This window comes from Uloborus diversus, chromosome 2 (genome assembly GCF_026930045.1).
Source record: "Uloborus diversus isolate 005 chromosome 2, Udiv.v.3.1, whole genome shotgun sequence".
Lineage (NCBI taxonomy): Eukaryota > Metazoa > Arthropoda > Arachnida > Araneae > Uloboridae > Uloborus > Uloborus diversus.
The window spans coordinates 124,675,877-124,703,835 of NC_072732.1; the positions used below are offsets into that span (position 1 = coordinate 124,675,877).

The following is a 27,959-nucleotide window of genomic DNA, read 5'->3' on the forward strand; positions in this document are numbered from 1 at the left end:
TCAATGGTTTCAATGCCCATGGTAAATAAGGAGTAACCGCTGTTATGCTTGCTTTCAATTTTCCCCATGGTTAAAGTTATATCGATTTTTTAAATTTTAATACCCCCTCAAATTATTTCTTTTAAAAGTCAAAAAATTTTAATTCAACCTCATTTTGCTTTATTTCCACCACGACTTAGAAAATATTTCACTCTAAAAGTGAATTTTTAATTCAGCAATTTTGAAATGCAAGAACAAACTAAAAACTTGAGGTATTTTGCATTACTATTGAAACTATTTGGTATTACTGTTTCTGATCAGGATAAGCATTCACGGTTGTGTTCAATTAGATCTAAAATTTATGTAGTTTCAATGCATGTCTCAATTTCGGTATATTGCATCAGTCTTCTGCACTATGCATTTCAAAAAGAGTTTAGATTAGCTAAGAGCTATTACGCCTGGGTTATTTTTAACGCATTGAGTATTTGTCTATGGTATGCATTTTATTTTAAAAGAAAAGAAGAAAAGTATGCTTTTCAGCAACTTACGCATTTGCTATCCCGGTGTCGTAAGCTTAACTCAATAAAGGTTGAATCAAAACCATTTTATTCCCTGCGACTTCAATTTTTTTTTATGCTGTATGATACCTATCTCAATTGGAATTATTTATAGTTCGTATTATGTGGTGTTAAAATTAGATGATGACAACATATATGTTTTTGAAGCATTTCTTAAAGAGCCAAGTTATGCTAGAACATTTACTGTGTTTCGGACAATGAGTCATTTTACTTTTATTTACCTAATGCCGAATATTTCGATATTTTTCAACATTAGCATCTTTACTACTTTACAAAGTGTTATTTCAAATTGTGAAATTTCGCTTATGAAATGCGCTGATAACGACCATGCAATCTCTGTTATTATCAAAATTTTTAAAGATGGTTTTATATGCAAAGCATTTTTGGAAAAAGGAATTGGATTACCAACGCTAACACTCTCCGTTTTTAACTTTGTTGGACTTATCTCTGCTTTATTTCTGCATTTAGGATTTGTGCGAAAAGATTTTAACCAACTTAAAATATTAGCTTCCACGCTTCCAGTTTATTTTCATTTCATTTTATACATTTATATGGTATACAAGGCATCACAGATACAAACAAAAAGTGAAAGTTTTATTTGGACACTACGAATGTGTCTGGAAGAGCACCAAATTTCGTTGATGAAGAATTGTTGGTTTATAACAGAAAAAGATGTAATGGCCATTTCAGTATGTGGATGTTTTGCTCTTACCAGAAAATTTATTTTGTCTACGTTTGGAGTTATTATTCCTTACACACTTCTCATAATGCAGTTTGAACCGGACTTCAAATAATCAAATTTTGCATTTTATAACCTGCCTAAAATACGCATTTACGAATACATAACATTTTAAAAATTTTATCTTGTTTTTTCATTTTAAAAAATCTTAATGTCTCTTTAAAACAGACTGAAGTAACAGTAATTCAGTCTGAATCCCGCATTCAAAAGAGATTTTAAATATCTTTACATGTCGTGACTATATTATAAAGCTCTAATAAATGGTGGAAGTCTGAATCACTGCACGGTGAAAGAAGATCATATATTGCTTTATTTGGTGGCAAACAAATTTTTGTTTTCTATTTTGCTGCTGTTTTCCAATACTTTTATGCTTTTTCTGTAGAGTTCTCTTCACTAAACAGATGGATAAATTCTTGGAAACGACATTTATCCTACTCATTCTATCCGCTGTGTCAGTCGTTTTTCTTGGAATTAACCAAAAAAACTTATAGATGGAAACCAGAGTCATGTACTTTGCTAAGAAATACATTTCATATGCCTTTTATTTGAGGAAATATCTTTTTTGTATTGTTTTAAACAATTATGCATAAGTCATTTAATTTTTGGTAAAAATTTCAAATCGAAAGTTCTTTTGTTTATGTTACGGGCGCTTTCGAGTTTTCATTCAAACACTAAAAAAAGTTTAGGGATTTCTTAAAATGACTGTAAAAGAAAATGTAGCCACCTTTTCCCCCATCGTGCTTTAAGCAGGTTTAAAGTTAATGGTATACATTTTTTAATTTTCTACTGGTTTTGCACACGTTCTCGTTTCTTCTAAGAATCTTCTAGAAAGTTAAAATAAATGACGAAATAGTCATTATACGACTTAATACAAAAAATTTCACACAAGAAAATGGATGAAAAAATGATATTTTTTAGAAACACCTCTCGAAAACTACCAAATATCCAGTGAGCGAGTTTTATCTATTAAATCAATCATTTTGGGTCAAACTTGAAGCAAAAATTGGCTGCTGCCAACTATATAGAAGAACGTGTTTTGCAAAAGAATAATCAGTTGTTCAATAGTTAGCATAAATTTGATATTTTGAACACAAAGAAGCCTGGCAACCAAGGATCAACTAAAGAATTTATCGAATCAAAAGAGAAAAGCAAGCAGAGGATATGAGGGAGCATGTAGCTGCGGAAGAATTAATCAATGATATGCTCAAATGAGTTAACGTGTAGATGGTAATGCCGATGTATCTAAAACGCTTAAGATATAACTTTAACACTAACGAGAACCATAAAATTCTGGGAAACTAATTCATTTTTAGAAACAAAAAAATAAATAAATAAACATGCATTATTCGGCTTTGGACATCTTTATGTTATTTATGTGTGAGCATTTAATACATATATGAAATACACCGCCAGTTCAATCAACTTCAGCCGAGGACTGCAGTTTCGTGCTTATTAGCACTCATCAGCCCGGCATAGGAGTTACTGAGCTGGAGGTGGAAAACTTCTTAAGGAAGCCAAGAGTGCCAAACAAACTGGTAGCTAATACAGAATTAGCACACCCTAACTTGTGCTATGCCGGGCTGATGAGTGCTAATAAGCATGAAACTGCAGTCCTCGGCTGGAATTGATTGAGCTGCCGGTGTATTTCATGTATTTCTGCCTTAACCCTGGCTGTAGGGCGGTAACTTACTAAACAAATTTGATAAATATCCCAAATGCAGGTTTGGGAACCCATGGCCCCCCGCGTTCATTAATAGACCCTCTTATCAGATTATGTTGCAGGCCCTCGACCAAGTTTGTCTGCGTTAAATAGAATGTGTTTGGAACTTCCAATGTTATATAGAATTCGAAGCACAATGATTTAAAAGTTTTATCTGTTTCCAGTTTCTATAAAATAAAATACTTGTAATTGGTTTTAATAGTATAAGACTTTTAAATAAATTTTCAATTTTTCCTCTTGATACTACATTTGCGAACTAACTTTTTTCTTATTTCTTAAAAATACGCATTGAATAACACCTTATATTGCTTCTATGTGAGTTTTCCATAGAAAAAGAGCATAAAATAATTTTAGCCAGGTTTTCGGTTCAAATACTTCACTGTGTGACGGTTTACTCCCCCCCCCCCTCAGTTTTTCTATCTGGCAGAAAATATAGCACTACAAAATTGGTTATATGCAGGGCTGCGGAGTCGAAGGAAAAATGACAGACTCCGACTTTGGGAATTTCAGAGCCTTCGACTCCGACTCTTGTCTCCGCAAGCACTGGCAGAGTTGCGGACTTGGCGGGAAAATGACCGACTTCGGTTCTTGAAATTTTAAACCTTCAACTCCAACTCCGACTCTACAGCTTATATGCACGCATGCAAAAGCTGTAGAGTCGGAGCCATAAGTACATGCCACGTGGTTGGGTATTTTGCAAAAACGTTGAAATAAAAAACTGAACTAATCTGCATGCTGTTAGTATGAAATACAGTCAGTGGAACGGCCGTATTCTTTTATCTCTCCCTCTCTCTTTCTCTCTCTCACTCTATTTCGCTCTCACTCACACTCTATAAGAAAGGAAAACGTTCTCTAAAATTCTCTAGATGCTTATTAATGGATGTTTTTACTGTTTCTGTAGGATACGTTAACAAGTTTTTGGTACCTGATTCGTTATCTAGATAAGTAGTGTTTTTAAGAGAGAAAAGCTACATAGATAAAAGGAAATATGCATTTCAGTGAGTCTTTTGGTACAGAACGAATGTACGAATTTGATGTTACATTTTATGTACGGAATGAAAAATTACATTAGATATGGAGTTTCATAATATGAGTTTGCTTAAGACAGGGCACAACGTCATTTTATGACAGAGATCAACGTTGAACACTTGTTAGGAATGGAATCGTCCAGTTTAACAGTGCACGACTGATGTACTCATTTTATAAAGGAACTATTTTTAGGTTGGTGACAGTCTAGCAACACGTTGCGTGTTAGCAGATCCCAAAAGTTCTTATTTAAGTGCATAACGGATGAACAAGAAGAAAGTTTTATATCGTACTACCAATGAATGATTAACTTATAGCGTAAAAGATGCCTTTCATTTTTAAATTATTGCAAGTCTGAAATAAAAGAGAACGTATAAACAAGCTCTTACGATAAGTAGGGAATATTTTATTTTACCCCATTGCTTGGGATAAAATAGGTCCTAAAGTGCTTTTTTTTTCATTGCATTATCAATACCAAAAATTTCAAACTAAAGTTTTGCTTAATGTGCTAAGAGAGAAATCATTTGTGCGCATTCTGAATTTGTTTTGCAATTGTAATCAGGGAATATTGTAGAAACTGTTATTAAAAAGAATCTGTTTATTTTTTAATTTTTTTCACATTATCGGACTCAACAATTTAGAGCTTACAATACTCTGCAATTTAATTTGGACAAAGCAATTTTTAATAATTTTAATTTGACTACCAGATAGAGATTCCTTTAAGCGGTTTCATCTACTGTAATTTTGTTAATATTTTAGTTATTCTCTAAGTAAAAAAAAATCCCCTTTCATATTGACAATATTAAACTATTTCTTAAATAAAAGCAAATCATTAAGGTCTAAATCACAATATGTTAACTTTTCATAAACAAAAATTCTTTGAAAAAACATCAAATTATTCTTTGGGTCAAGTCTTCCTAATTAGCTTGGGTCAAAGATCCTCAACACAAGTAGCTTTCTCTTTTTACCTAAAATGTTTAGCAACTTAGATCAATTTAATCTTGATACGCCAAAATCACAATATGTTATCTATTCAAAAATAAAAATTCCTAGAAAAAACACCAAATTAGATAAAAACATCAAATTTGTCTTTTGGTCAAGTCTCCCTAGTTAGCTTGGGGTAAAAGCTCCCTAGTTAGATTTCTTTTGTTAAACTCAAATTTTTAGCAACTTAGATCAATAAAATCGAATCATTAGGCCTAAATCACAATATGTTATACATTAAAAAATAAAACTTCAATGAAAAAACATCAAATTTAACAAAAACATTAAATTAGTCTTTGGGTCATGTCTCCCCAGTTAGCTTGGGGTCAAAGCTCCCTTTTTAGCTTTCTTCTGTTTACCTTAAATTTTTAACAACTTAGATTAAAGTTATATAAAACAACTGTATATCAATAGATAGCTAGAAAAGTGACTAAAACATGTATACTTTTAAAATTCATTTCCCACAAAACTGAAGGATAAAATCAAAACAACTCCAAAAACTTCAAAATTTGCTTTTCAGGCGCAGTGTCATTTAACACTGAATTTCTTGAAAACCACTGATAATTCTGAAATGGCTTATCCCTGCAAAATACTGTTGTGTGACTGGTCAACCAATAATAAGACTAAAATTTTCCCTAAATATCCTTTTTATGGAAAAAATCCTTAATGGGTCAAGTCTCCCTATGGGTCAAACCTCCCTAGTTTCCCCTATATAAAATGTTGACATAACAATGACACAATTACGCCTCTACTTCAATTCAGAGCAGCATTACTTATCTTTGAATGTTTCTTTTTTCTGAAAATTTGTGGAAGAAAAATTTATGGAAAGGCTATATAACTCGTGGCGAAACCCTTCTCATTCTTTGGCGGAACCCTAGGGTTCTACGGAACACACATTGGGAATCGCTGCTTTGGAGAAATAAAAGCTATTATGGCTTATCCCTACAAAAGACTGTTGTGTGACTGGTAAAAATATCCTTTTCATGGAAGAAATCCTCATGGTTCAAGTCTCCCTATGGGTCAAACCTCCCTAGTTTCCCCTAGTAGAAAAATTACTTTTGGAGGAACTCATTTTGGAGTTTGAGGTGATTTACCTAAAAAAAGGACCTAAAAAGAATTGGTTTGGAACCAATTTACGTGACATGTGCATTATTTATACAATAAAAAACAAAATAATTGGGAGGATGTCCCATCCCCCCCCCCTCAGTCGTCCAACTACAGCACTGATAAGCAGGTCAGTAAAAATAAAGAAATAGTGTAGACTTTAGTTACAATGAACAACTGCAATTCCGCCTAATTGAATGCAACTGTAAGCCCTTCCATAGCTGAATAACTCTCTTCAACGGAGAGCATTTGAACAATCATTAATTGTTTTAGCTGAAAACATTCATTAAGTTATAATAGACAGTTCAAAATGAAAAAAAAAATTTATACAATGTTACTTCAGCTGAAATAAATTTAAAAATAATTCTAAATTACGATTTTAATTCAAAAAAAGAAAACAATTTTAAAAGATTTCTGTATTTTCTGGTAGTAATATAATTCCAGATTTACATTAAATGGTTTCTGCTTTACATTTAATATAAAGCAAGATCGAAATAATATTTACAGAAGGAAAAAAAAAGTTTGGTTAAAATACTGTAGTGATCTTATGATAGATTAGAGACAATATTACGATTTCGTTTTCGTTCCTCTCTCTTCAGAGTAAATATACCTGTGTTCTATTGATGGCCAAGACAGCGTTTGTGTATGCTTCTAAACATTCATCTTAATTCAGTTAAGGTTTAGCATTTTCAATTAAAAGTGATCCCTGAATCGCAGTGTCTTTCATTAAAGCAATGGTGTCAAAAAAAAAAAAAAAAAACTTATCAGCATAAAGCAAGTTGAACAAAATAAAGAGTCATTAGTCATCGTTAATTTTAGAATAGAAATTAGTTTAAATATTCTCGATGCATTGTGCATTAAAATAATACAAATGCACTTAAATGTAGAGATGAGGAAAAAAAGAAATTGGGGGGGGGGGGGGGTGGAGAGAAAGTAACTTTCAATGTTGATTTAAAGTCTTTTGATTTTTGAGGATATTTTTGATAAAAACCAAATTTAATTGCAAAAAAAAAAAAAAAATCCCTCTTGTGCTGAAAACTAATTATCGACATCGGTTTTTGGAAATAAAAGTAAACTTAACAATGCCCTAGCATGATTTTTCTAGGCATACTTCTAAAGAATACTTCTAAAAGAAACCCTAGTAAAAAGATCGTCACTTAAAAGAACGCTTCATGACACGACAGACAGAGTTGAACTTAATAATATTCAATATAATAGTAAGATAACAAAATGATAAGTTTTGATGCTTAGACAAAATGACAACAAAAAGAAAGAGTACAGTAAGGTAACCAGTAAACCCTAGTTCTAGACAAGGGTCCAGTAACACAGTCATAAGGTTGAATCTAAATAATATGAATTTTAGGCGGACAATACTGATGTTGCTGCGTCCCATGAAGAAGGTGCTACCATCTAGTGTTATCAGAGTGAATTTTATGATCCGGTAGGTATTTACAAGGCAGTGGTGGAAGGTTATGAACATCTACCACGAGGTCAGCTGGTGTTTCATGTTCATTTGAATTTAATAAGGCTTTAATTCTAAAAATAATGAAGTTATGCACGTTTTGAAGAGAAAAAGGGAGTTTTGTCCATTACTTATCCTTTCCCCTTCCTATCTGTTATTGGGTATCATCAGATTTTTCGGTGTCTGTTACTGGGGTTCGTACCTTTTTTCGAAACTAAGCAAAAAAAAAAAAAAAGAAGACATAACTAATTCAGAGGATCCAGAAGCAGTCAAACGTTAGATGAGATGTAGTTGCATCTTGCATGGGAGAAAAAGAGTATGAAAAGTCTAAATACAATAAAAGGCTCAGAAAATGTTAACCTGAGAGCGATTTCTCAAGCCTGTCTGTTAAGCCCTGGTTTCCTAGAAGCGAATCGCCGATTTTCGACGTCGCTCCTCGCCGTGACGCTGAAATCGAAGTCAAGTGGATTCCGGCGTGGCCATTCACGACGTCGATTTAGCTCGGGCGCTCTTGCGCAGAGGAATCAAGTTTTCCCCACGGCGAGGAGCGACGCCGACGATCGGCGTGTTCGCTTCTAGGAAACCAGGCTTTTACTAGTGCCGTTACCCTACTAGAGGAAAGGGAATACTGTATGAATAAAAGTATCGTAGCTTTCAGCAATCAAAGGAAGTTAAATGTATTAACTGTCCAAAATCGGTGATCAGAGAAAATATGAAACAAAGACGGATATACAATTGCGAAAACAAATTTTAGTTTTGGAAGGAACCATTAATTGGTTGAACTGCAATATATCGATTTTATATCGTATCACTATTTGTAATTTTAAATTTAGATTTTCTGTTTTACTAAACCAGCGTTAGGTCATTTAAGTATGCACTCTGGTGAATAGTAAACGTTCGTTCGTGTTATCGTGCGTCCGTGAGTGTTCTTTTATTGAAGATTCAGATAAAATATGTTCTATAGCATGCAGTAGTGCATTCTAATTATTGAACAAGTTATTCTAAAATATGTCTCAAATTTGAATAAATGTAGTGCTTAAATTCAAATAAATGTTTTTTGAGCACAGACAAGTGTAAACTACTGACCATTAGAAAAAAAAAAAGACCTGCCCTGAAAGTAAGCACTTAGCGTATCTTTTTCAACAAAAATTAATGTAAGACCGGATATTATTTTCGCGGAAACACGGTATTGTGAGTGGTGGGCAAAAAAACTGCATCATTTGCAAAAATTCACATCTTAAAGAATTTCTCGAGAAATAAGAAAACATTTGAGAAAGTCACGAGGAGAAATTCACGGAAATTTGTGTTTTTAAGTAAAGCTTTTATGAATTAGTTTCATTTATAATCTTAAGAGAAAACTATCAAATATAGGAAGATCAATAAACCTGAAATTAAGTTTTTAAATTAAGACATCTCTTCATTTGACTGGATCTAATGGATATATTCCTCTTTAAATAAAATCGCAATGGAATTGTTTGTTTTTGAATGAACTAAGAACCAAAAACATTTACAGACATACACCGTAACCTCAACAGCAAGCAACCCAAAGATTGGCAGTGTAGATGAGCTGCAGGCAACGTGACCAAAATGGGAGGGAGGGGGGGGGGGAGTACTGGACGAAAATGGCATATTGTTTTTTATTATTATTATTATTGAAACAAACCCTTTGGACATTCTTGTTTAATTTAGGACACTAAGTTTTGAAACAGAATTGAAATGTAACATAATTTTCTTCCTCTGAAAATAAAAATACAGTTGTAAAAACCATCCAGTAATATTTAAATCAGCTGCAAGCTCAGTTTTTATTGAAACTGGACAAGTGAAATTTTGATCGGTACCTCCTCAATTGTTCTGTAACTTTAGTACCATAAAAGGTATGCTTCAGCTAATATGTTTCGATAAAAGTTAAATCACTTATACATTTAGGGGCTGGCAACAAAATGATAAAACTGAACCCTTTTTTGATCCTCCTGATATCTCTAAATAGCTGGGAATAAGCTGTTAGTTTCAGCAATTAGTTTATTTACAATAAACAATAGCACAGCATACAAGAGAATCACTATGCTGAAATTTGTAATAAAAATATTTAAAATAAAAAGTTGACGTTGAAAAAAAATATTTGCTGTAATTTATGAATGTTTAATAATTTAGGAACACTTTTTCGTAAAATATATCTTTCTTTTTATAACTATAAAATGCCTCTACTTACGAGATAAAAGACTAAAAATAGAAACAGTAGCAACACAGTCATGTATGTATCTTTATTCAGAGATACCTACTTTGGTTTGAAATGTCCTGAACGTGAAGTCAAAGCTGGAACAACATTAACTTATAACTAAGTACTGAATTGAGGTTATTTAATAATATCCTTATATAATAGCGAATGATCGTGTAACTTTCCTTCCGGTATCAACAATGAAAATCGCACCACGGTATGATAATTTCATTTTTTTTTTTGCAATGCTTAACATGCAGGGAAATGCTTTATTTCGACGAGGCTGAACTGAATCCGGTAACTTAGTTATTTTACTGGTAAGATTCATTTTAGGAGAATGAAGAAGCGAAAAAAAGGTCATCGATAAACGCTATCTAGTGGAGTTTAGGGTTCATCCACTGGAGTTAGGGCTAAAATGTCAACTATCAAAATATCACCAAGCAGGCAATTGTTTCGTTCAAATGTAGAAGCGATTTTCACCCGTCATACCTTGACGGTCGATTTTCTAGTTTTAAAAAGGTTTAAGCGTATTTTTATCCATTATCAGCCATGATTAATTTCATTTAAAAATAATGCATATCCTTACGTATCAGCTAGTAAATGAATAAAAACAATAATTTTGAAGCAGAAGAATGCGATATAAAAATTTCTGAGTAACTTCACACACATTTAAAACATAAAATGGAAGTGTTAAACGATTTATTTAATTTCACCAATCTAATTTTTCAGGTGATTTTAAAATTTGATTAAAAATGTGATTTATTGAAGTGTAGTTAGTCCTTCATTACATTTTGTTATCGGATATGTAGAACTGTATACAGGTCAATATCAGCATTTTCACAAGCATCTTTGATGTCTTCCGGTACGTCGTCCATTTCTTCCCTCGCAGCTTTCCCGGCTTCCTCTCCACATTTCTCTTGCACTCTCTCAACAAAGCAGTCAGCCAGAATACTGTACATTCTGAAAATTAATGATTCAGTTTTAAAGCTGATACTTACCTTTTAAAAATATACATTAATTAATTATGTCAGAGTGTTTCTCAAACGACTCAAATCTTAAAGATAATTAGATTTATACTGCCGTGCTAAGCACAAAAGTCGTGTCTGCACTTTTTATCAAAACTGAGTTAGGTCACTAGGTGGATCTTTGTCATATTTCACCTAAATACAATTTTAGTATGGTCATTATAAATACAGTGTATTGTGGTCATTAGTCAATAGGAAATATTAAAAAAACAAATTCTGAAAAATTTGCATCTGAATCAAAAACATGGAGGCACAAAACTTTGAACAGCTATTTCTTTTTTTGAACTCTGCTGCAGATACGACTTTTGCGCTTTGCACGGCAGTATAGTAATACGTCAAGAAAAAAATGGTTTTTCCAACATTTTTGACTTATGATATTGCAATCATCCACAACCTGGAGATTTTGCAATCATCCACAGATTACAAATACATTTCAAAAGAATGCATGCATTTTTACTTATACTGCTTCAACGGGAAAGATGGACTAGATGTAAACAAGCAAATGCGCACTTCGGCGTCGTGTATGGCTTCGATATAAACAAATTGGCGTCAAGCAGACTGTGAATGAGAATACTATTGGTTAGTTTTTTTATTTCAAATAAAACTGCCGAAGGGGGGGGGCATAGTGCCAAACCATCTAGCAGCCTGTTTGTGTACTTTTGGGGTATCTTTTCCACGAGTTCAGTATGAATGTTGTTTCTATCATTAATTGTAGCGATTATGAATTCAAACAGAAGAGAGCGACCACTAAACAAGTGCAGATCCTAAATGCGGAGGACTCGAACTTTAGACTTGATATATTGTTGCTAAAACTCTGCAGTTTAGGCATAGTTCTGATGGGGGGGGGGGGGGGTTGCAGCAATTCTGTAACCATGGTAGTTGCTAGTGACCGATCTCAGGACTTTCAAACCGGGATGTTTAACAAACACATTCTCTGGTTGTTCGGCGAGGGGCAAAGAGTCGAGAATCCTTCAATTTCGAGTACAATGCCTAATCTACTCGAGTTACTAACTTATGGCTTCAAGAGTATTTTTGTCTTTTACAACGCCTAGAAAACGTGTTGTTTAGCTATAAGATCTGGCAACAACTATTGCCTTGATGAAGTGATTCATTTTCCTTTCTTATTTTCAGAAAAATTGATTGCTGATGTCCTCTGCCCAAAGCTTAAGATTATCTGAAATCGCAAAATAAACTTTTTTTTTTCATAATTGGTAGATACCAGTCATGTAATCCTTCTTAATATCACTTAATAAGTCCCAGAAAAAAAAATCAAACGACCTTGATTGTGTGATGCAGTTCATCAGAAATTCAGCTTTTTCTATACGAAAATTTTAAAATTCTGTCACGAACTTCCAAGGACTTTGAAAAATTAATTTTCTTCTAAACTTCGACGCAAGAACATACGCCTCATCTACAAAACTATTACAGGGATTCTCATCCCTCAAAGAACAAGAGCGAACCCCTGTTCCCCCAAAACCATAAGGAGCGAGAGCCCTCCCCCCCAAAAAAAATTACCCCTTAAAACAGCCCCCAAAAATTTAAATGGCGCAGTCTGCGCCATGACCCCTCTTTGATAGGCTCCCTGGCTATTATAGCAAAGGTAAACTTTTTTTCTATTTTCGCTTTTCAACCACAAACCATCTAAGAACATGTTATAACTTAATAAAATTCGACAAATTTTATTTCAACACATCCAAATTTTGAAGATGCATTTTAGTTTGTTATGCAGTCATTTAAAGAATTTAGATTTTTCACAGGTGCGCCATTTCTTCTAACTTGGAATGCTTAGATGCTGAGATTCACTATTTATGAATAAATCGGGATTAGGTAGCGTAGTCACTTGAAGAGGAGGAATAAACCTGAACTTCCTACATAATTAAAACAACATGAATAATACTAATAGTGATAATGATACTAATAATGTAGTTTTAAAAAGATAACTTACGTGCATTTCAAATCCTTCCCGTTGGCATTTCTACCATTTTGCATCAACAAGGTAAGAACCTTTCGTTTACCCTCTGCTAGACAGCCAAAGATATAATCTGAATTTTCAGTAAGGCACTCATCATCTTCTTCATCTAATAAATAAATAAATAAATTAGTTACTAACACAAATAAAAATTCAGGCGGTTTTTAGTAATGTTGTGGTTTTAATAAATGTTTTAAATATTTTCCTCAAGCTCTGAATCAAGAGAATTCAGTACTTTTTCTCACTTCCCCCATTTAGGAATTCTCTGCTAAAATGCGTTTCCATTTCATATGTTTAGATTTAAAATAACTAAAATTCAACGTCGTTTTCATTTCCATAGTATTTGGCTACAATTAAAATAAAAGTACCCTAGGAAAGAGTAATTTGGCTGATTTAGATCTGTGAGTAGTTTTTGACTATCTTTTGGCCCCTAAGTCAAAAAAAAAAAAAAGTTTTGTCCATCAGGTGCAGTTTTTAAGCTATATATAGGGTTCAAACCAGACCAATTCACAAAAAATCGTTTCTTGTTGAAGAAATATTGGTAAAGGAAAATATTTTTAATAAGCAATAATAATATTCATTCAGGGGTAGGAGTTGTCCTTAATTTACCTAAAAAATCTCCAAATTTCTTAAAATTTCGAAAATTTTCAACCTTGTTGTAAATATCCTAAAAATTTTATTCTTTTCCCCCTTAAGTTTTTGTAAAAATAGAAAAAATTCTCCTTAAACTGCACAGATGCTGTCTTTGTAGAGTTGTACGTGGTATAAATTAGTTGTTTGTTACGAAGCTGCACCTGGTAGGATGTCAAATCGGTGGATTTGTCACTGGCAGCTAAGCGTTTACAAGCAAACCTAAAGATTCAAATTTATAAATTGAATTTTTTGTTTGGTAGCCGGTGATTGGTAGCCAGTGACCAACTGGCACTTTAATCTACTTAATCATTGTTAATGGTCACTTCATCCAGGAATTTTTCTAAAAACAATAACATAATCTCAAGGCACTATAGTAAAAGGAATGATGTGGAGAAAAGTATTAGCATATGAGATCTGTAAGAGCTGTTGCTACATAAAATGCATACCATAAAATAGAAAGAGGACATAATTTGAAAATTCTTAATATTGAAACACATAAATTAAGAAACAAAAAACATTTTTGAAAATGTTAATTAAATGAAAAAGTTGAAAGCTAAACTTTAGATTTTATAATGTACACTGTAAGACAAACGTACAGCGAATACGTGGAAAATGCAAATAAAAAAGTATTTGGTTTTATTCAAAGTGTTCCATCAAAAACTATTTGTGGGAGGAGGGTAGAACAGCAGACTTATATTCCCATCTTATAACAACTTTAAAAAAAAATATTTTTCTAATATTTATTAAAATACTTGCTTTATTTATTTTTGAGTTATTATTTTTTATTTATTATTATTATTTAATTTTGAGGTTTTTTTTTCTCTTTTATTTACTTTTCTTCCTCTATAAAGTGAGCTAAAAAAAGTTAATTTGTGTTCGGTTTCATGAGAATTTTTCTCCCTTAAGAATAGGAACAAATTTCTACCCTTGTGATGATGCTTTATAAAGTTTGAATTACAAAGGAGCAGGGAGAGACAGCAGATAGGTTCAAAACTGGTAAATCTTGAACATGGAGAGAAGGCGGATGGACTGGAAGCGGAAACGGACCACTTGAATTTGCAATAGGTAAGATCAGAAAGATCGCGTTATCAGTAAAATCTTTACAGCTTGAAAGTTCTCTGCTAGCGAAATCTCGCTGATCCTATCTATAACAAAATGAAGTGAACTGTTTCCACTTTAAATTGATCCGCCTTTCTCTCCGTGGTCAAGCTATAGTTTTTATTCTTAACTTGTACTAAAGAATTTTCACTTGATAAAGCTAAAGCTCTAGATCGTAGCTTAAGTAGCGACACGTCCGCCATCTTGGGGCTAAATGCCGCTTTTTTCCAATGTCTGCTGTGATGAAATAACTTGTTTTGCTTCGTGATTGTGGATTAGAGAGTTAATAAGAAAGCTTAATCAAGAAGTAAAACACGCTACTGCACCATAGTATACATAGGAAGAAAGTATCGTTTAGCTCCAATATGGCACACATGTCGCTACTTATTCTACGATTCAGGGCTTTAGACAAAGCAAGACACCCCCATGCATGACTGCTTTTGAGCGGAAACATTCTAAATCGGTAATGTAATTAAAGAAATAATTTAATAAATAAATAAATAAAAGCTTGTTGTTTAGTTGCGCATTCAAACCCGAATGCCATTGCGATGACGTTTGGCTAAAGTTCCTTTTTCTGACACATGTATTTGTTTATTTATTTATTTTTTGTCATAATAATTTTATGTAGGTACCAAAAATGATAGGTTGGTAACAGGATGAGTTTAAAATTGCTCTATGCCTCCTTAGCGAAGCCTATCCCCTCAGATTGGAAACTACTGCCGTATGTGTTACCTTTTACTTCTACTTTATTCATACCTTTTCAGCGAATGTTCTTTTATTGCGAAGTTTATGAAATTATCAGTTCACTTACCTTCATCTTCAGTGTCGCTTAGAGCTTCACTGTCCTCTACTTCACTGTCTTCTGTACAAGCATAATTCACCAACTCATCTAATTCATTGAGAACCTCTGCTTCCACACTATTATCTTCAACGCAGGCAACAGTGCTTGATCTCAAGCACTTTACCCCATCTTCAAGATTTCTTTTGAGGGGAAACAAATGTACTTTGTAACTTTCATAATTATTTCAATTAGTTTGATCATTTACCATAGTTTGGTAAAAGACAATACTCAATAGCATATTGGTATAGTAATATATAATAACGTTATAAAGGGTGTTTTTTTAGAGGTGGAGAACTATAGGTTCAAACAAAACAGTTAAAGGGTGTTAATGGCCATGAATGTTGCTTTATTCGAAAGATGATTCTTGGCCATTTTTATTTAAATGTGATTTTTGGCGTAGGGCCACCTCGGCTGGCTCGGAGAAAATCTATTCGGATAGTCCAATTTTCTCACTTTTTGCAGCAATAGAGGCCGTATGTCAGTAATACGGTGGCGAATGTTCTCTTCCAAGGCGTCAATCGTCTGAGGCTTAACGGTGTAAACCAGAAACTTCATATAGCCCCACAAAAAGTAGTCCAGCGGTGTTAAATCGCATCATCTTGCAGGCCAATTCACGGGTCCATTACGCGAAATTATTCGTTCACCGAACGTTTCTTTCAATAAATCAATTGTGACACGTGCTGTGTGGCATGTTGCACCGCCTTGTTGTCTACTCATGATGAAATGGCAAACCGAACTGAACACAAAACAAGTGACAGCTATCAAAATGGCACACATATCAAACAGTGTTGCCAACTTAAAGTTCTATACCTCTAAAAAAACACCCTTTATTATTCTAAATGTGCAGATTACTGCAGGTACGTGTTTCTGGGTTTCAGAGAACCTTTTTTTCAATGAAATGAAGTGTAAATTTTAGTAGGAAAAGTTGTAAGAGAAATAAACCTTTGCTTTTCTCTAATGATTTTTCCTCCTAAAGTTCACGCTTCATTGCATTGAAAAAGGGTTTCTTTGAAGCCCCGAAAAACATGTCTGCAGTAATCCGCAAAGTTTGTATAATGAAACGCTGTTTTGTCTTATTTTACTATTCAAGAACTAAGATATTTAATTCTCAATAACATATTGTTCAAATTTTATTTCATTTTATATAATGGCATATAAATTACTTTATGCCTAAACCCTAGAATTCTGCATTTAAAATTTTATTTCTATGCAGAAAATAGCAGATTTGCGAAATGACTAAAAATCAGCTGGAACAAAAAAGGTTATCAATCGGTAAACTACAACTAAAAACAATAATAAACGGAAGAAAGTTTTTAACAAATTTGCAACGCCGACTATTATGTATAAAAATAAAACTAAAATCTTAATTTTGAATTTAGCTGTTTTTTTTTTCCTCTTTTGTGTAATAAAAATGAGTCTTACTATGGGAAAATCAAAGAACGGGGTGTCCATAATTATAAGATCCTACTTTGAAATTGTCTAACGGCGAAACTATTACTGACGACATTTTGTGAACACCATAATGAAGGGATGAAAATTTGCTATTTTTAGAAAAGTTCAAAATTTCGCCGCGAGAAATATGAAATACGTAGTTACCGATCATCAAAGCTGGATCCATGTGACTTTAAACTTTGAAGGCATTTGAAACATCTCGTAAATCATGTTAATTCTTGAATTTTATCTTATCTTAAAAACAACATATGCTCGTTGCACTTCAAAGAGTACGGTCAACTGTAGGACCTTCTATAGTCACGATTTCAGAAGGTTTGCGAAAATTATAGCAGTCATGTTAAACTTGTTTGATGAAAGATTTGTTTTAAAACCAGCGTAAATGTATAATAAATGTGAGAACTCATAAAAATGAGTTCTTTGTTGTCGAAATTTCGAACCATTTTTTATTCGCTCAATCAAATTCCCATAGATTTGTCTTGTCGTTCGCATAATATCGTTTATTTCTGAAAAATAGTTTCATCGCTGAAAAAACTTTAAAGTAAAGTCGTTAGATTATGGACAACATGTAGTTTATAATATATATTGCTGTATGTTTTACCTAAATACAATGTTCTATTGTCATTCATGAATGGAAAATATTTTTTTAAAACATTCTAAAAAGTGGCACCTGTATCAAATATATGGAGTCGTGAACCTTTAGAAAGTAATTCCTTAGTTTAAGCTCGACTGTAGATACCCTTATTATATAACTTAGCACGGTTCTCTTAAAAGCACAAAATATTAATACGCTTCCTGAAAAAGGAAACTTGTGCAGCGTTGATTGGTTACCTTCATCCTTTTGGGCTTTGCGCACATTTAATTTTGTTTTAATATGAACATAGATGATAAAGTAGAGAAAAAAAAAGTAAAACATAAATTGCGTTTTCCAAAATAATTTTGAAACCGAAACTTATCTTTATATATTAATAGGTAAGCCGTTTTTATTCGGTACCGATTCCTCCTCTATTTGTGAACTGATTTCCTTCATTATTTTCTTATTCCGTAACTATTGCCGAGTTTTAGTGTCATCAACAGAATTTTTTGAAATCGAACGCTAATTAACGGAGATATTAATCAAAAACGCATTTTCGTCCTAAATGGCTCTTTCTACGCGAACGGATGGTCAGATTTTTTCGAATTTGATATGATTGGAAAATTAGATAAAAATTGGATTCCTTAGGAGTAAAAAATACTCCTAAGGAAGAAATTGTCAGGGCGCCCAAGGTCCAATAACCTAAATTCATTAGAAAAAAGTTATAAGCGTTTTTTAGTTAGTGGAACTCAAAAATGTTAATTTTGACTCTTTTCCGTTTTTGAAATTCATTGTTGGAAGCGTGAAACATTAAGTTTTAATTCACTTTTTAAACCGCTTTTTCTACACAAAAATGCATTTTAGTGCTTCGAGCTTGGTATGGTTGGAAAGCTCGTGATATTAAAGTATGACCGTAGATGGTTTACTCCAATTGCATACTTTGGGAAAAAGGATATTTTCAAATAAACATTTTACAGTAAAAAATCACGAATGATCTCTGATTAGACATTATTATACAAATTTCGTTAGGTATATATTGTGTTTATAACATTGAAGCAATAGATTAAATGCACTAACTTGCAAATTTCATCTTGATCTTGCTCTTGAAAATCAAACATCAACGGCCAGAAGTCACTCCAACATTTTCGAATTTCATTAAGATCACAACTGCTCGTAGAACTAGCTAGAACCGCTAACGAACAGTATTAATACATATAATAAATAAAAGTTAGTCAGCGTAATTAAATTCAGAAAAGTAATTCATTTCACCTGATAAATTACAACTGAATATTTAATGTGGTTTTTGCCTAATTTTATAAAGTAAATTCATTAAAGTTCTAGAAGATATTGAAGCTTTGAAGCAAAAAGCCATTTAAAACTTGGATTCATAATGCAACCCAAATTCAAAATAATTAAATACTTCCCACTTCTTGGAAAAAAGTTTATTCTGACCAAATATAAGTGCAAATTAGGTATTTAAATGAACGTACCACCTTTCTTAGATTTTAAAGTGTGCATTTCATTTCAAATATACTCAAAAATAATCTTAGATAGATTATAGTGATGAAGATTTACATTGAGTCAAAAAATTAGAATATTTATATTAAAGGGGGAAAAACACTTTCAAAAGGAATAATATCAATACTAGAATGCGTCATCTGTTGCTGTATTTAATGCTTTAATCCTTTCTCACACGGATTCTACCACCTGTTTACATTAATCGTTTCTGTCACTGTTTCTGTACCCTCTTCAATGCGGCAACGAGCTCAATTTTGTTGGCGGGCACCAGGCCTTGAACCGCTTTCTTTAGATTTGATGGTACCACAAATTCTTGATCGTATTGAGATTGGTAGAGTTGTTGACCAGTTTGATACCGAAATTCCTCTTTCTGTTTAAAATATATGAGTCGATTTAAAGATGCGACACGGAGTAGAATCTTGCTAAAAGATAAAATGAGTCACTAAATGTGTAACTCCTGTGCCTCAGATGAAGTATCATGCAGAATTATTGATAAACAGCGGAAGTCACACATTGTTTTATTTTAAGATATATATAACTTCCCAATTTCAGTAGCCCTCATGCACCCACAAACTGAGAAGGATGTCAAAGTGGAAAGAAAGTCTTACACAAGATTTCTCACAAGCTCTTCTTTTTAAACGACAAACACGTTTACTTCGGTTACTTTGTAGTTGGTCAGTCCTTCTGTATTCCTTTAAAATCTTACATACTATAGATTGCAAAACGTTTATTTGAATTGAGTTGGATAGTTTTTTTTTCTAACTATAAAAAATGATGCAATATGTCACTTCGTTTTTTCCTATTTATCACATTGACGACCCATTTTGAGCAATAAAAGGCTTTTAAAACAGCATAAAATTTTCCGGGCGCCAAGCTCTTTACTTGATGACAAACTATGGGGTAACTGGTAAGCAAATAGTTTCGTTACTTTTTAAAATTCACATTGAATGAATAGATTATTCTAATTTTTTGACCCATATAAAAAATCTATCAATTTTTCCAATGTGTTAATGATCCATAAATTGTTAATATAATATCTGAAAAGTTGTTCAAATTACTTTACTCATTCATGAATAACGAGTTCTAGTCTCTTTAATTTGCATGCGTTCATTTTTCCCGTCCCAGGGACAAGTTTCGTTCAAACAGTTCTGATATTCTATTATTTTGAATTTGAGTTGTAGTTTATGATCATGAATTTGATCAGGGAAGTTATTTTCTTTTGTACTGCAAAAAGTAGCTAAATACAAGTCCTTTTATAAAAGCGACAATCCACTTAAAGAATATTTAAACTGTCTTAAACTATATTTGCAATATGATTAAAGTGAAAAACCAACGTAAATTCAGCCCAAATTCTCAAGAAGATGAGTACAGCAAATAGATATTCCAAGGTTACAATGGAGACTCTTCATCAGTGCAGAAAGCTCACCACACCACTAGAAAGCCGCGAGAGAAAAATCGTGAGCTCTCGCGACTTTCTGGTGATGTAGTGAGCTTTCTGCACTGATGAAGAGGCTCCATTGTAGCCTTGAAATAGCTATTTGATGTATCTTCTTGAGAATATGTGATTTATGTATTTACATTGGTTTTCATTTTAATCATATTGTAGCACAAAGCTTATTTGATCATTTTTCATTTATATTTGCAACACTTATCATTTTCTCGGAGAAAAAATATTGACTTCTGAAAATCTTTCCACATTCCATAGATTCGTCGTAATATAGTTAACGATCTTAAAGCCATTCCGTATTTCTCTGCAGTTTAACTTCCATTTTTTACAACTTGTTACTTATTTTCTTTTCTCTTTGAACTCTTATAGTTTTATTGATTTAAAAGTTATTTCTCTGTCACTCTAATTATTTTTATATGTCTTTAGAGAAATATTTCCTATTTTTATTTTATAATATTCAGTATATTTCTATTGAAGCTTTCCCAAAAATTTTCTATTGCTTTTTCTTGAATTAAGTTTCTTCTGCTTTTCTCTAACTGTAACAAATAATTGGATACCATTTTTTTTTCTAGCATGAAATTTACTGATAATTTAGTAGTTAGAGCTTTCATTTGAACAGCAAATTTATTATAAAGAGAGTTTTTGAGAAATTTGTTGCTTACCAGTTTTTCTTGAGGGGAATCATGCAATAAATTTTGGCTCTAAGTATCATTTTGTGTTGCTTGCTTAGTTAATTTCATGCATTTTTTTTTTTTTTTGCAATTTAAGAAATTTACCGTTCATCCTCGTTTCTTTTATCGTATGACTTGACATCAAAAAGCTCAGTTTTCTGCATTGAAAAGGGAGTTAATTGAAACCGAAAAACTCATGCCTACAACGTCTTGCAATACTTGTGGATGAATTAAGACACTGCATCTTATGAGAACAAAAAAAAATTTCAACAAAAAGAACTGCTCCCTAATGTGCAATCATACATACATTTTTACCAGCTAATTTGCATCACTAATTTTTAAGGCATAAACGGTGCATCATGATTCCCCCAGGATTTGTAAGGTTTATGGAAAAAAGTATTACTAATTACTAATACAGTATCAACGTAACATTTCTAAAGAAACTTCAGGTCTTTTTTCCCTACCGTTCGAGTGTGGACTTTTAGTAATGCGACAGGTGTCAAGTCTTAAAGTATAATATTCTTGTTTCAATAGCTGAAACACATTACGGTCAATGTTTGTTAATTATACTACAGGTCTTGTTTCCCAACCGTTAGATTGTGGACTTTTAGTGATGCGGTTGTGATATTGTGGCGTAAATCTCGTAAAATACTGGGGGTCCGCCCATGAGGCACAAACACAATATCTTTGGTATAATCCCATAAAAATAGTCTCTCAGGTAATACGGGGTGCCCCACCCATCGGAAAAGGAGCGAATAAATGATCGTGGCATGTCAAAGCGGTAATCTGCAATTCGTGCTTTTTGACGTTGCTATTTCTTACTTTATTTTTCAGCACAAAGGTATTTACTTATCTTAAAACTAAAACTTGTAGGGTTTTTAATACTAGAAAGACGGAAGCGGTCATTTTGACCGCAAACGATTTTCAAATGCTCATATTTGCTGCGTTTAATTTTCAAACTCTTTTTCCTTCATTGAATTTTCCCAACTATTTTTTAAGATCTTACAACAGTATTTTTTTTCTTTAGGATTATTATTACAGTCGCTATAAATGTTTATACATAGAAAGACTGACAACGGTCATTTTGACCGCTAAGCGAACCTTTCTTTATGCATCCGTTTTCTTCTTCTCTTATCAGTTGTGTGTACTATGGACCATTGTCAGGGTTGGCAAAATCCCGGGTTTTTTTAAAAAAAAGCCCATGGACCCAGGGTTTTTTGGGTTTTTTAAATAAAATCCAAAAAAACCCAACTAAAGCTGGGTTTTTAAAAAGAAATGTGGGTTTTTTTTGTCTTTTTTTTTAGGGAAAATGGGGTGTTTGCAGCATATTGTAGTGTAAGTATATGAACAAAGCAGAAAAATTGTCTTGGGGTAAAAGTACTGAAAAATTCAGCGTTTTCTGAAGAAAAGTAAAAAAGACAACGAAACCCAAGAATGGTGAAGTTTAAGATTTTTTAGTTTCCATGATTATCAACAGTTAGAGCAAAGTTACTTCTCAAGTGATAAAATCTATTGTTCGTTTTTAATTATTACATTTTTTACTTGCATTTTACTTTATTGTATTTCATTTTGTTATGCAAAACTACTGTAGAACGTCAAAGTAGTTTAAATCCCTTTTTACTGAATTCCAGCTTAATCAAGACATTGAATTTATGTTGCCTGTTTTTCTATTTCTGTGTATAGAGTAAGAAATATTAAACTTTTTGTAAGATAATGAAACAGGGTTGGCAAAAACCCGGGTTTTTTTTAAAAAAGAACATGGACCCAGGGTTTTTTGGGTTTTTTAAATTAAACCCATCTAAAGTTGGGTTTTTTAAAAGAAATGTGGGTTTTTTGTCTTTTTTAAGGAAAATGTGGGGTACTTGTAGCATATTGTAGCGTAAGTATACGGACAAAGTGCAAAAATTGTCTTCGGGTAAAAAAAGCTGGAAAACTAGTTAAAATTCAGCGTTTTCTGAATAAAAGTATAAAAGACAAAAAAACCCCAAGAATGGTAAAGTTTCCGATTTTTTCATTATTACCAACAGTTAAGGCTAAGTTATTTCTCGAGTGACAAAATCTATTGTTCGTTTTTAATTACCACATTTTTTTTTTTTTTTTTTGCATTTTACTTTTTTGTACTTCATTTTGTTATGCAAAACTACTGTAGAACCTCAAGTAGTTTAAAAATCCCTTTTTATTGAATTCCAGCTTAATCAAGACATTTCTTTGAATTTTATATTGCCTGTTTTTCTATTTCTGTGTACAGAGTAAGAAGTATTTAACTTTTTTGTAAGATAATGAAAATACTGTACCTGTTCTGTTTTCTGTCGACCGTTTGAAAAATCTGTTTACAGTCGACTCCCGCTACAACGCGATCCAACTTTCGCGAAATGGCTATAACGCGATTTTTTCGCCAGGAAAAAAATTTAGACCTCACGCGAACTCCTCGCCCGCAACATGAAACTTTTCGGAAGGGAATTGTGGTGCGTAAGTATCGGCTTTGTTATTGGTTACTAAACAATTTTTTTTCGTGAATAGACCTTTATTCCTTTAGCATCACTGAGAGTGGAAGCTCCCACACCGTACTAGTCTTAACATCGCTTATACAAATGACTACTCCACATTTTCTATTATTTTTTTCATTCTAAATACAAAAGTTGATGAAATATAATGACATCAAAAGCGCTTTTTCATCTAAAGTTCGAATATAGAAAGAAAAAGAGAAAGTTTCTGACGATTAAAGAAAAGCTAAAGCTTCTCGATGCTAAAGCATCTCGAAAATCTTAAACTCAACTAAAAAGTGCGTCAAAGGTAGCACGACTACTAAGGTATGAGTGAATCTTCCATACTTACAATTAAAAGTCAAGAAAAGGAAATCCGTAAAAGTTCACCAAGTAATTAATATCTTAGTAAAATGCAAAAATTTATGAAAATGAAAGTTGCTCTTATATTGTGAATGAAACAAACCAAGAAGTATTTAAAAATATATTAGAATAATGGTTTGATTATGCAACATAAAAAGTCTTTCATTCCCATTGATCATTGATTTTGTGCATCATAGCTGTATTTTACGTTGAATAAAACTTTTTTTTTAATACAAATAAAAATTCAGTTCTTTATGTAAGAAACAGTAATGTGTGGTTAAGAAATGTTTTTTAGCAGTTTGAGGCGGTGTTTAGAAGTGTCTAAAATAACTGGATATGTTTATAAAAGTTTTTATAGTACACACCCTTTTCCACAACGCGAAATTTCGACTTAGGCGAGGGTTCTTGGAACGCATCCCTCGCGTAAATCGGGACTCGACTGTATTTCTAAGAAATATACCTTGTGTTTATTCGAGATTTGTGACGTGTTGGTTAGCAGAAAATAATTCACATGAAAGCCTTTTAACTAGATCAGTTTCCTCTTTACAATCTACAAATATTGAAAAAATCAGACGTGACAGGACTTGATCAAGATAATTTGAGTTATTTATTGACCAGTTTAAGAAAAAAGTTAAATACATTTATTTAAAATCTTTGAAGTATTTTTTTAATGCCGTTAAGAGTTAAGAAATACTATTAAAGTTCAAAATTCATTTTTTATGTTAATTATCTGTGGTGAAGAACAAATAAAAAAGAAGTTTAAATTGTAAAAGTATTTAAATTAATAAATTTTTTAAAAAACTTCTCAGAAAATTTTAAAAAACCCAAAAGTGGGCTAAATAATGGGTTTTTTTAAAATTTTTTTTTCAAAAAAACCCATTGGGTCCAACCCAATCGGGTCCAATTCGGCCAACCCTGTAATGAAAGTATTGTACATACTATTCTGTTTTCTGTTTGACCGTTTGTAAAACCTGTTAATTTCTAAAAAATATACCTTGTTTATTTGAGATTTGTGACATGTTGGTTTGCAGAAAATAATTCACATGAAAGCCTTATAGCTAGCGCAGTTTCCTCTGTACAATCTACAAATATCGAGAAAATTAGACGTGACAGGACTTAGTCCAGATAATTTGAGTTATTTATTGACTAGTTAAAGAAAAAGGTTAAATATATTTATTTAAAATCTTTGAAGTATTTTTTTTAATGCCGTTAAGAGTTAAGAAATACTATTAAAGTTCAAAATTTCTTTTTTATGTCCATTGTCTGTCGTGAAGAACAAATAAAAAAGAAGTTTAAAATGGGAAAGTATTTAAATTAATTATTGTTCTAAAACACTTCTCAGAAAATTTTAAAAAACCCAAAAATGGGTTAAATAATGGGTTTTTTAAATGGGTTTTTTCAAAAAAAACCATTGGGTCCAACCCAATTGGGTCCAATCTGGCCAACCCTGACCATTGTTAGTTGTCAGGGTGAGTAATGTTCTTTTGAGCTTGAGTAGTACCTGCTGGTCAAGTTTAATTCTTTCAATTGTTAGGAAAATGCGAAACACCTGTTGGTTGCATGGTTTGTTTTCTGCTATCTGCACGGGGGGCAAAATTGAGAAAGGTAAATTTGAAAAGCATATGACTGGACACATGAAATTACTTTGGCTCCAAAAAAAGTAAATATAAACAGTTAAATTCCAAAAATGTTTGCTTGAATTCTTTTGCGCACCAAAACATGTGCTTTGCTTGAATCATTTACGTTTATTTTCTTCGATGATAATGAAGTGCTCAGTCACATAATTATCTTCATGATGTCGAAAAGAAGTTGACAAGCAAAACTTATAAGAACATTAATTCCTGAAACTGTTGCAGATTTATCTAAAACACATTATGGTTCGAATGAACAGTTTAACTTGTCCGAAGAGAAATATATTCCTAGCGCAGAGATTAGTTTGCCTTCATGAGATTGTTGCGAATATTTTTCGGAGCCTAGATTTGCAGAAAAGGATTTTTCATCTGAGTTAGAATCAGAAGAAACCTAGCTAATAAAAACTGATGCTCAAAGCATAAAAAGCAGTGAAAGAAAAAGGGAAATGGGTCCGACGCCAAAAAAAGGGGGCAATTTCAAAAACAGAACTCCTATTTCTCCAATTTCCTCCAAGTCACCTCTACTGACCAATTTTTCTGCATATAAATACGTACCTAACTCAAGAAAAATATTAAAATAGTGTAAAATTAAACTATGCGGAAATAAATCTACGAGCATTTGTTCAGATTGTCTAAAAAAAAAACTGTTAATGGCTAATATACAGGTCACGTGATAACATAAGTATTTCGAAATACTGTAAAAGATAGTAATGTACGGTATCTTGCGATATCTAGGTATTTTTTAAACCAAACACATGCATGGTTGATTATTGTACTTGTTAGGTATTGCATGCTAAGAAAATTTCCTCTTTTTTTGTACACATTTGCTCTTTCTCAATGACAATTGTGTAAAGCATGTGTATTTCACTTGATCGAACATAAAATTAAAAAAAAAAGCTATCTGAGACTTATTTGCACACTATAATTTAACAATTTAATCGTAATAAACTCTGACATGTTGAAACAAATCTTTTCTATGGTTAAAAATCCCGAAAGGAGGAAATTTCCTATCTTTTAAGTATAGCGGTTAAAGTGACCGCTGCTAGTCTTTCTAGGTATACGCAAAACGCCGTCTTTCTAGTGTTAAAGTCAACGTTGTTGGATTAGTAATTTATTTGTTTTAATAAACGTTCCAGATCCAAGAAGAAATTTTGATACACGCTGAATATACTACTGCGGAAAACTCTATTATGAGTTTATAAGCCATATATGAACAAACTGTTAATTTTACCTGATAGAGATATTTTCAAGCATTTTGACTAAAACATAAATAATATAAAAGTAAATATTTCTCACCCAATAAAGAAGCAAAGATAACAACAAGTTTCATGTTCGACTGCGTTTTACCATTAAATTGGCTGAAAATTGTTTATAAGATATGCACCATCGAAATTTATTGACTAAAGATTGCTTATGAAATGACACATGCAAGGGCAGTAAATGGCGTCTACGCCCTGTATCTAATCAGAGAAAACGGAAACCACTTTTAATTACTTGAGGAAGTGTGCTGGCTTCTCAGATAAATCTTGGCAGGAAATATGTCAATTCTTTACCCCGTTAGTTCTTTAGATTTGCCGCTGAAGGGAGATGATTGCTTGTTTTGTTTAAAAATTAAGCATTATGGGCAGTATGACAATTTTTAGATATGCAGAAAGCGAAAGGTCCAAAAACGAAAAAGTTTGAAATTAATTAGTATAATTACTTTTCGCTTGAAAACTTTCTCTAATGCTTCCTAATTTCAGAATTATGTCTTTGTTAATGAAAAATTATACTTTGCTAATGTCAAGTATAGTACTTTTTTAATGTCTCCTTGCTTGACACCATAGTTTGTCTAATTCTTCATAATGCTGTCTTTGTTAATGTCATGTATAATACTTGAAAAAATAATTTTTATTTCGCACTCTAATATTGTTTGTAACCAGATGTAACAAAAAATCAAAAGGTGGCAGAGTCATTTCACGAAAATATCAACCTGTAGGCAAAAATTTCGAACTCAATCAATATTAATGTATTTTACATCATTTTACAGATATTTACAGATAACACTCTTAATTTTTGAAACTGGTAAAACAGTTTTCATGGTGGATGCCGTGAGTAGAATAATTACTTCTTGAAGATCTTCAACAACAACATGTAAATTTAAACTATAAAGCATTTAAGGAACGTGACCAGTACATTTTTAAGGATATAAATTTTACGTAACTAATTTTATTTTTTGTTCAGTTATTGGTTTTATTTTGAGATTTAAGTTTCTTTAATTTTTTCCATTGAATTTTTATTTCTTTTCTCGTTGAGCCTAATTTGAATTCTGTGTTGAATATCCTGTTACGTTCGTCAGAAAGCGTCGTATTTTCCTTTCCACATTTTTTATAGACTAGAAAAAAAAATTTTGCTTTATTCCCGAAAAAGTCAACCTTTGTTCCACATGTGACGGTTCGTATATTTCATTA

At 32.4% G+C, this 27,959-nt stretch overlaps 1 protein-coding gene across 2 annotated transcripts; it reads right to left on the bottom strand.

Moving 5' to 3' along the window:
• Positions 1–10,491: 10,491 nt before the first annotated feature.
• On the bottom strand, positions 10,492–26,961 carry LOC129217313 (uncharacterized). Of its 2 annotated transcripts, none has more exons than XM_054851592.1 (5): positions 26,806–26,961; positions 18,474–18,588; positions 15,344–15,513; positions 12,778–12,910; positions 10,492–10,767 (listed from the first exon to the last, which is right to left on the bottom strand). In XM_054851592.1, the coding sequence occupies exons 1-5, from the start codon at positions 26,837–26,839 to the stop codon at positions 10,602–10,604; spliced, it is 618 nt and encodes a 205-aa protein (XP_054707567.1). In that variant the 5' UTR covers positions 26,840–26,961; the 3' UTR covers positions 10,492–10,601. The 2 variants fall into 2 exon arrangements, with proteins under 2 accessions (XP_054707567.1, XP_054707568.1); XM_054851593.1 differs by having other exon boundaries at positions 18,474–18,579; positions 26,806–26,944.
• Positions 26,962–27,959: the final 998 nt, after the last annotated feature.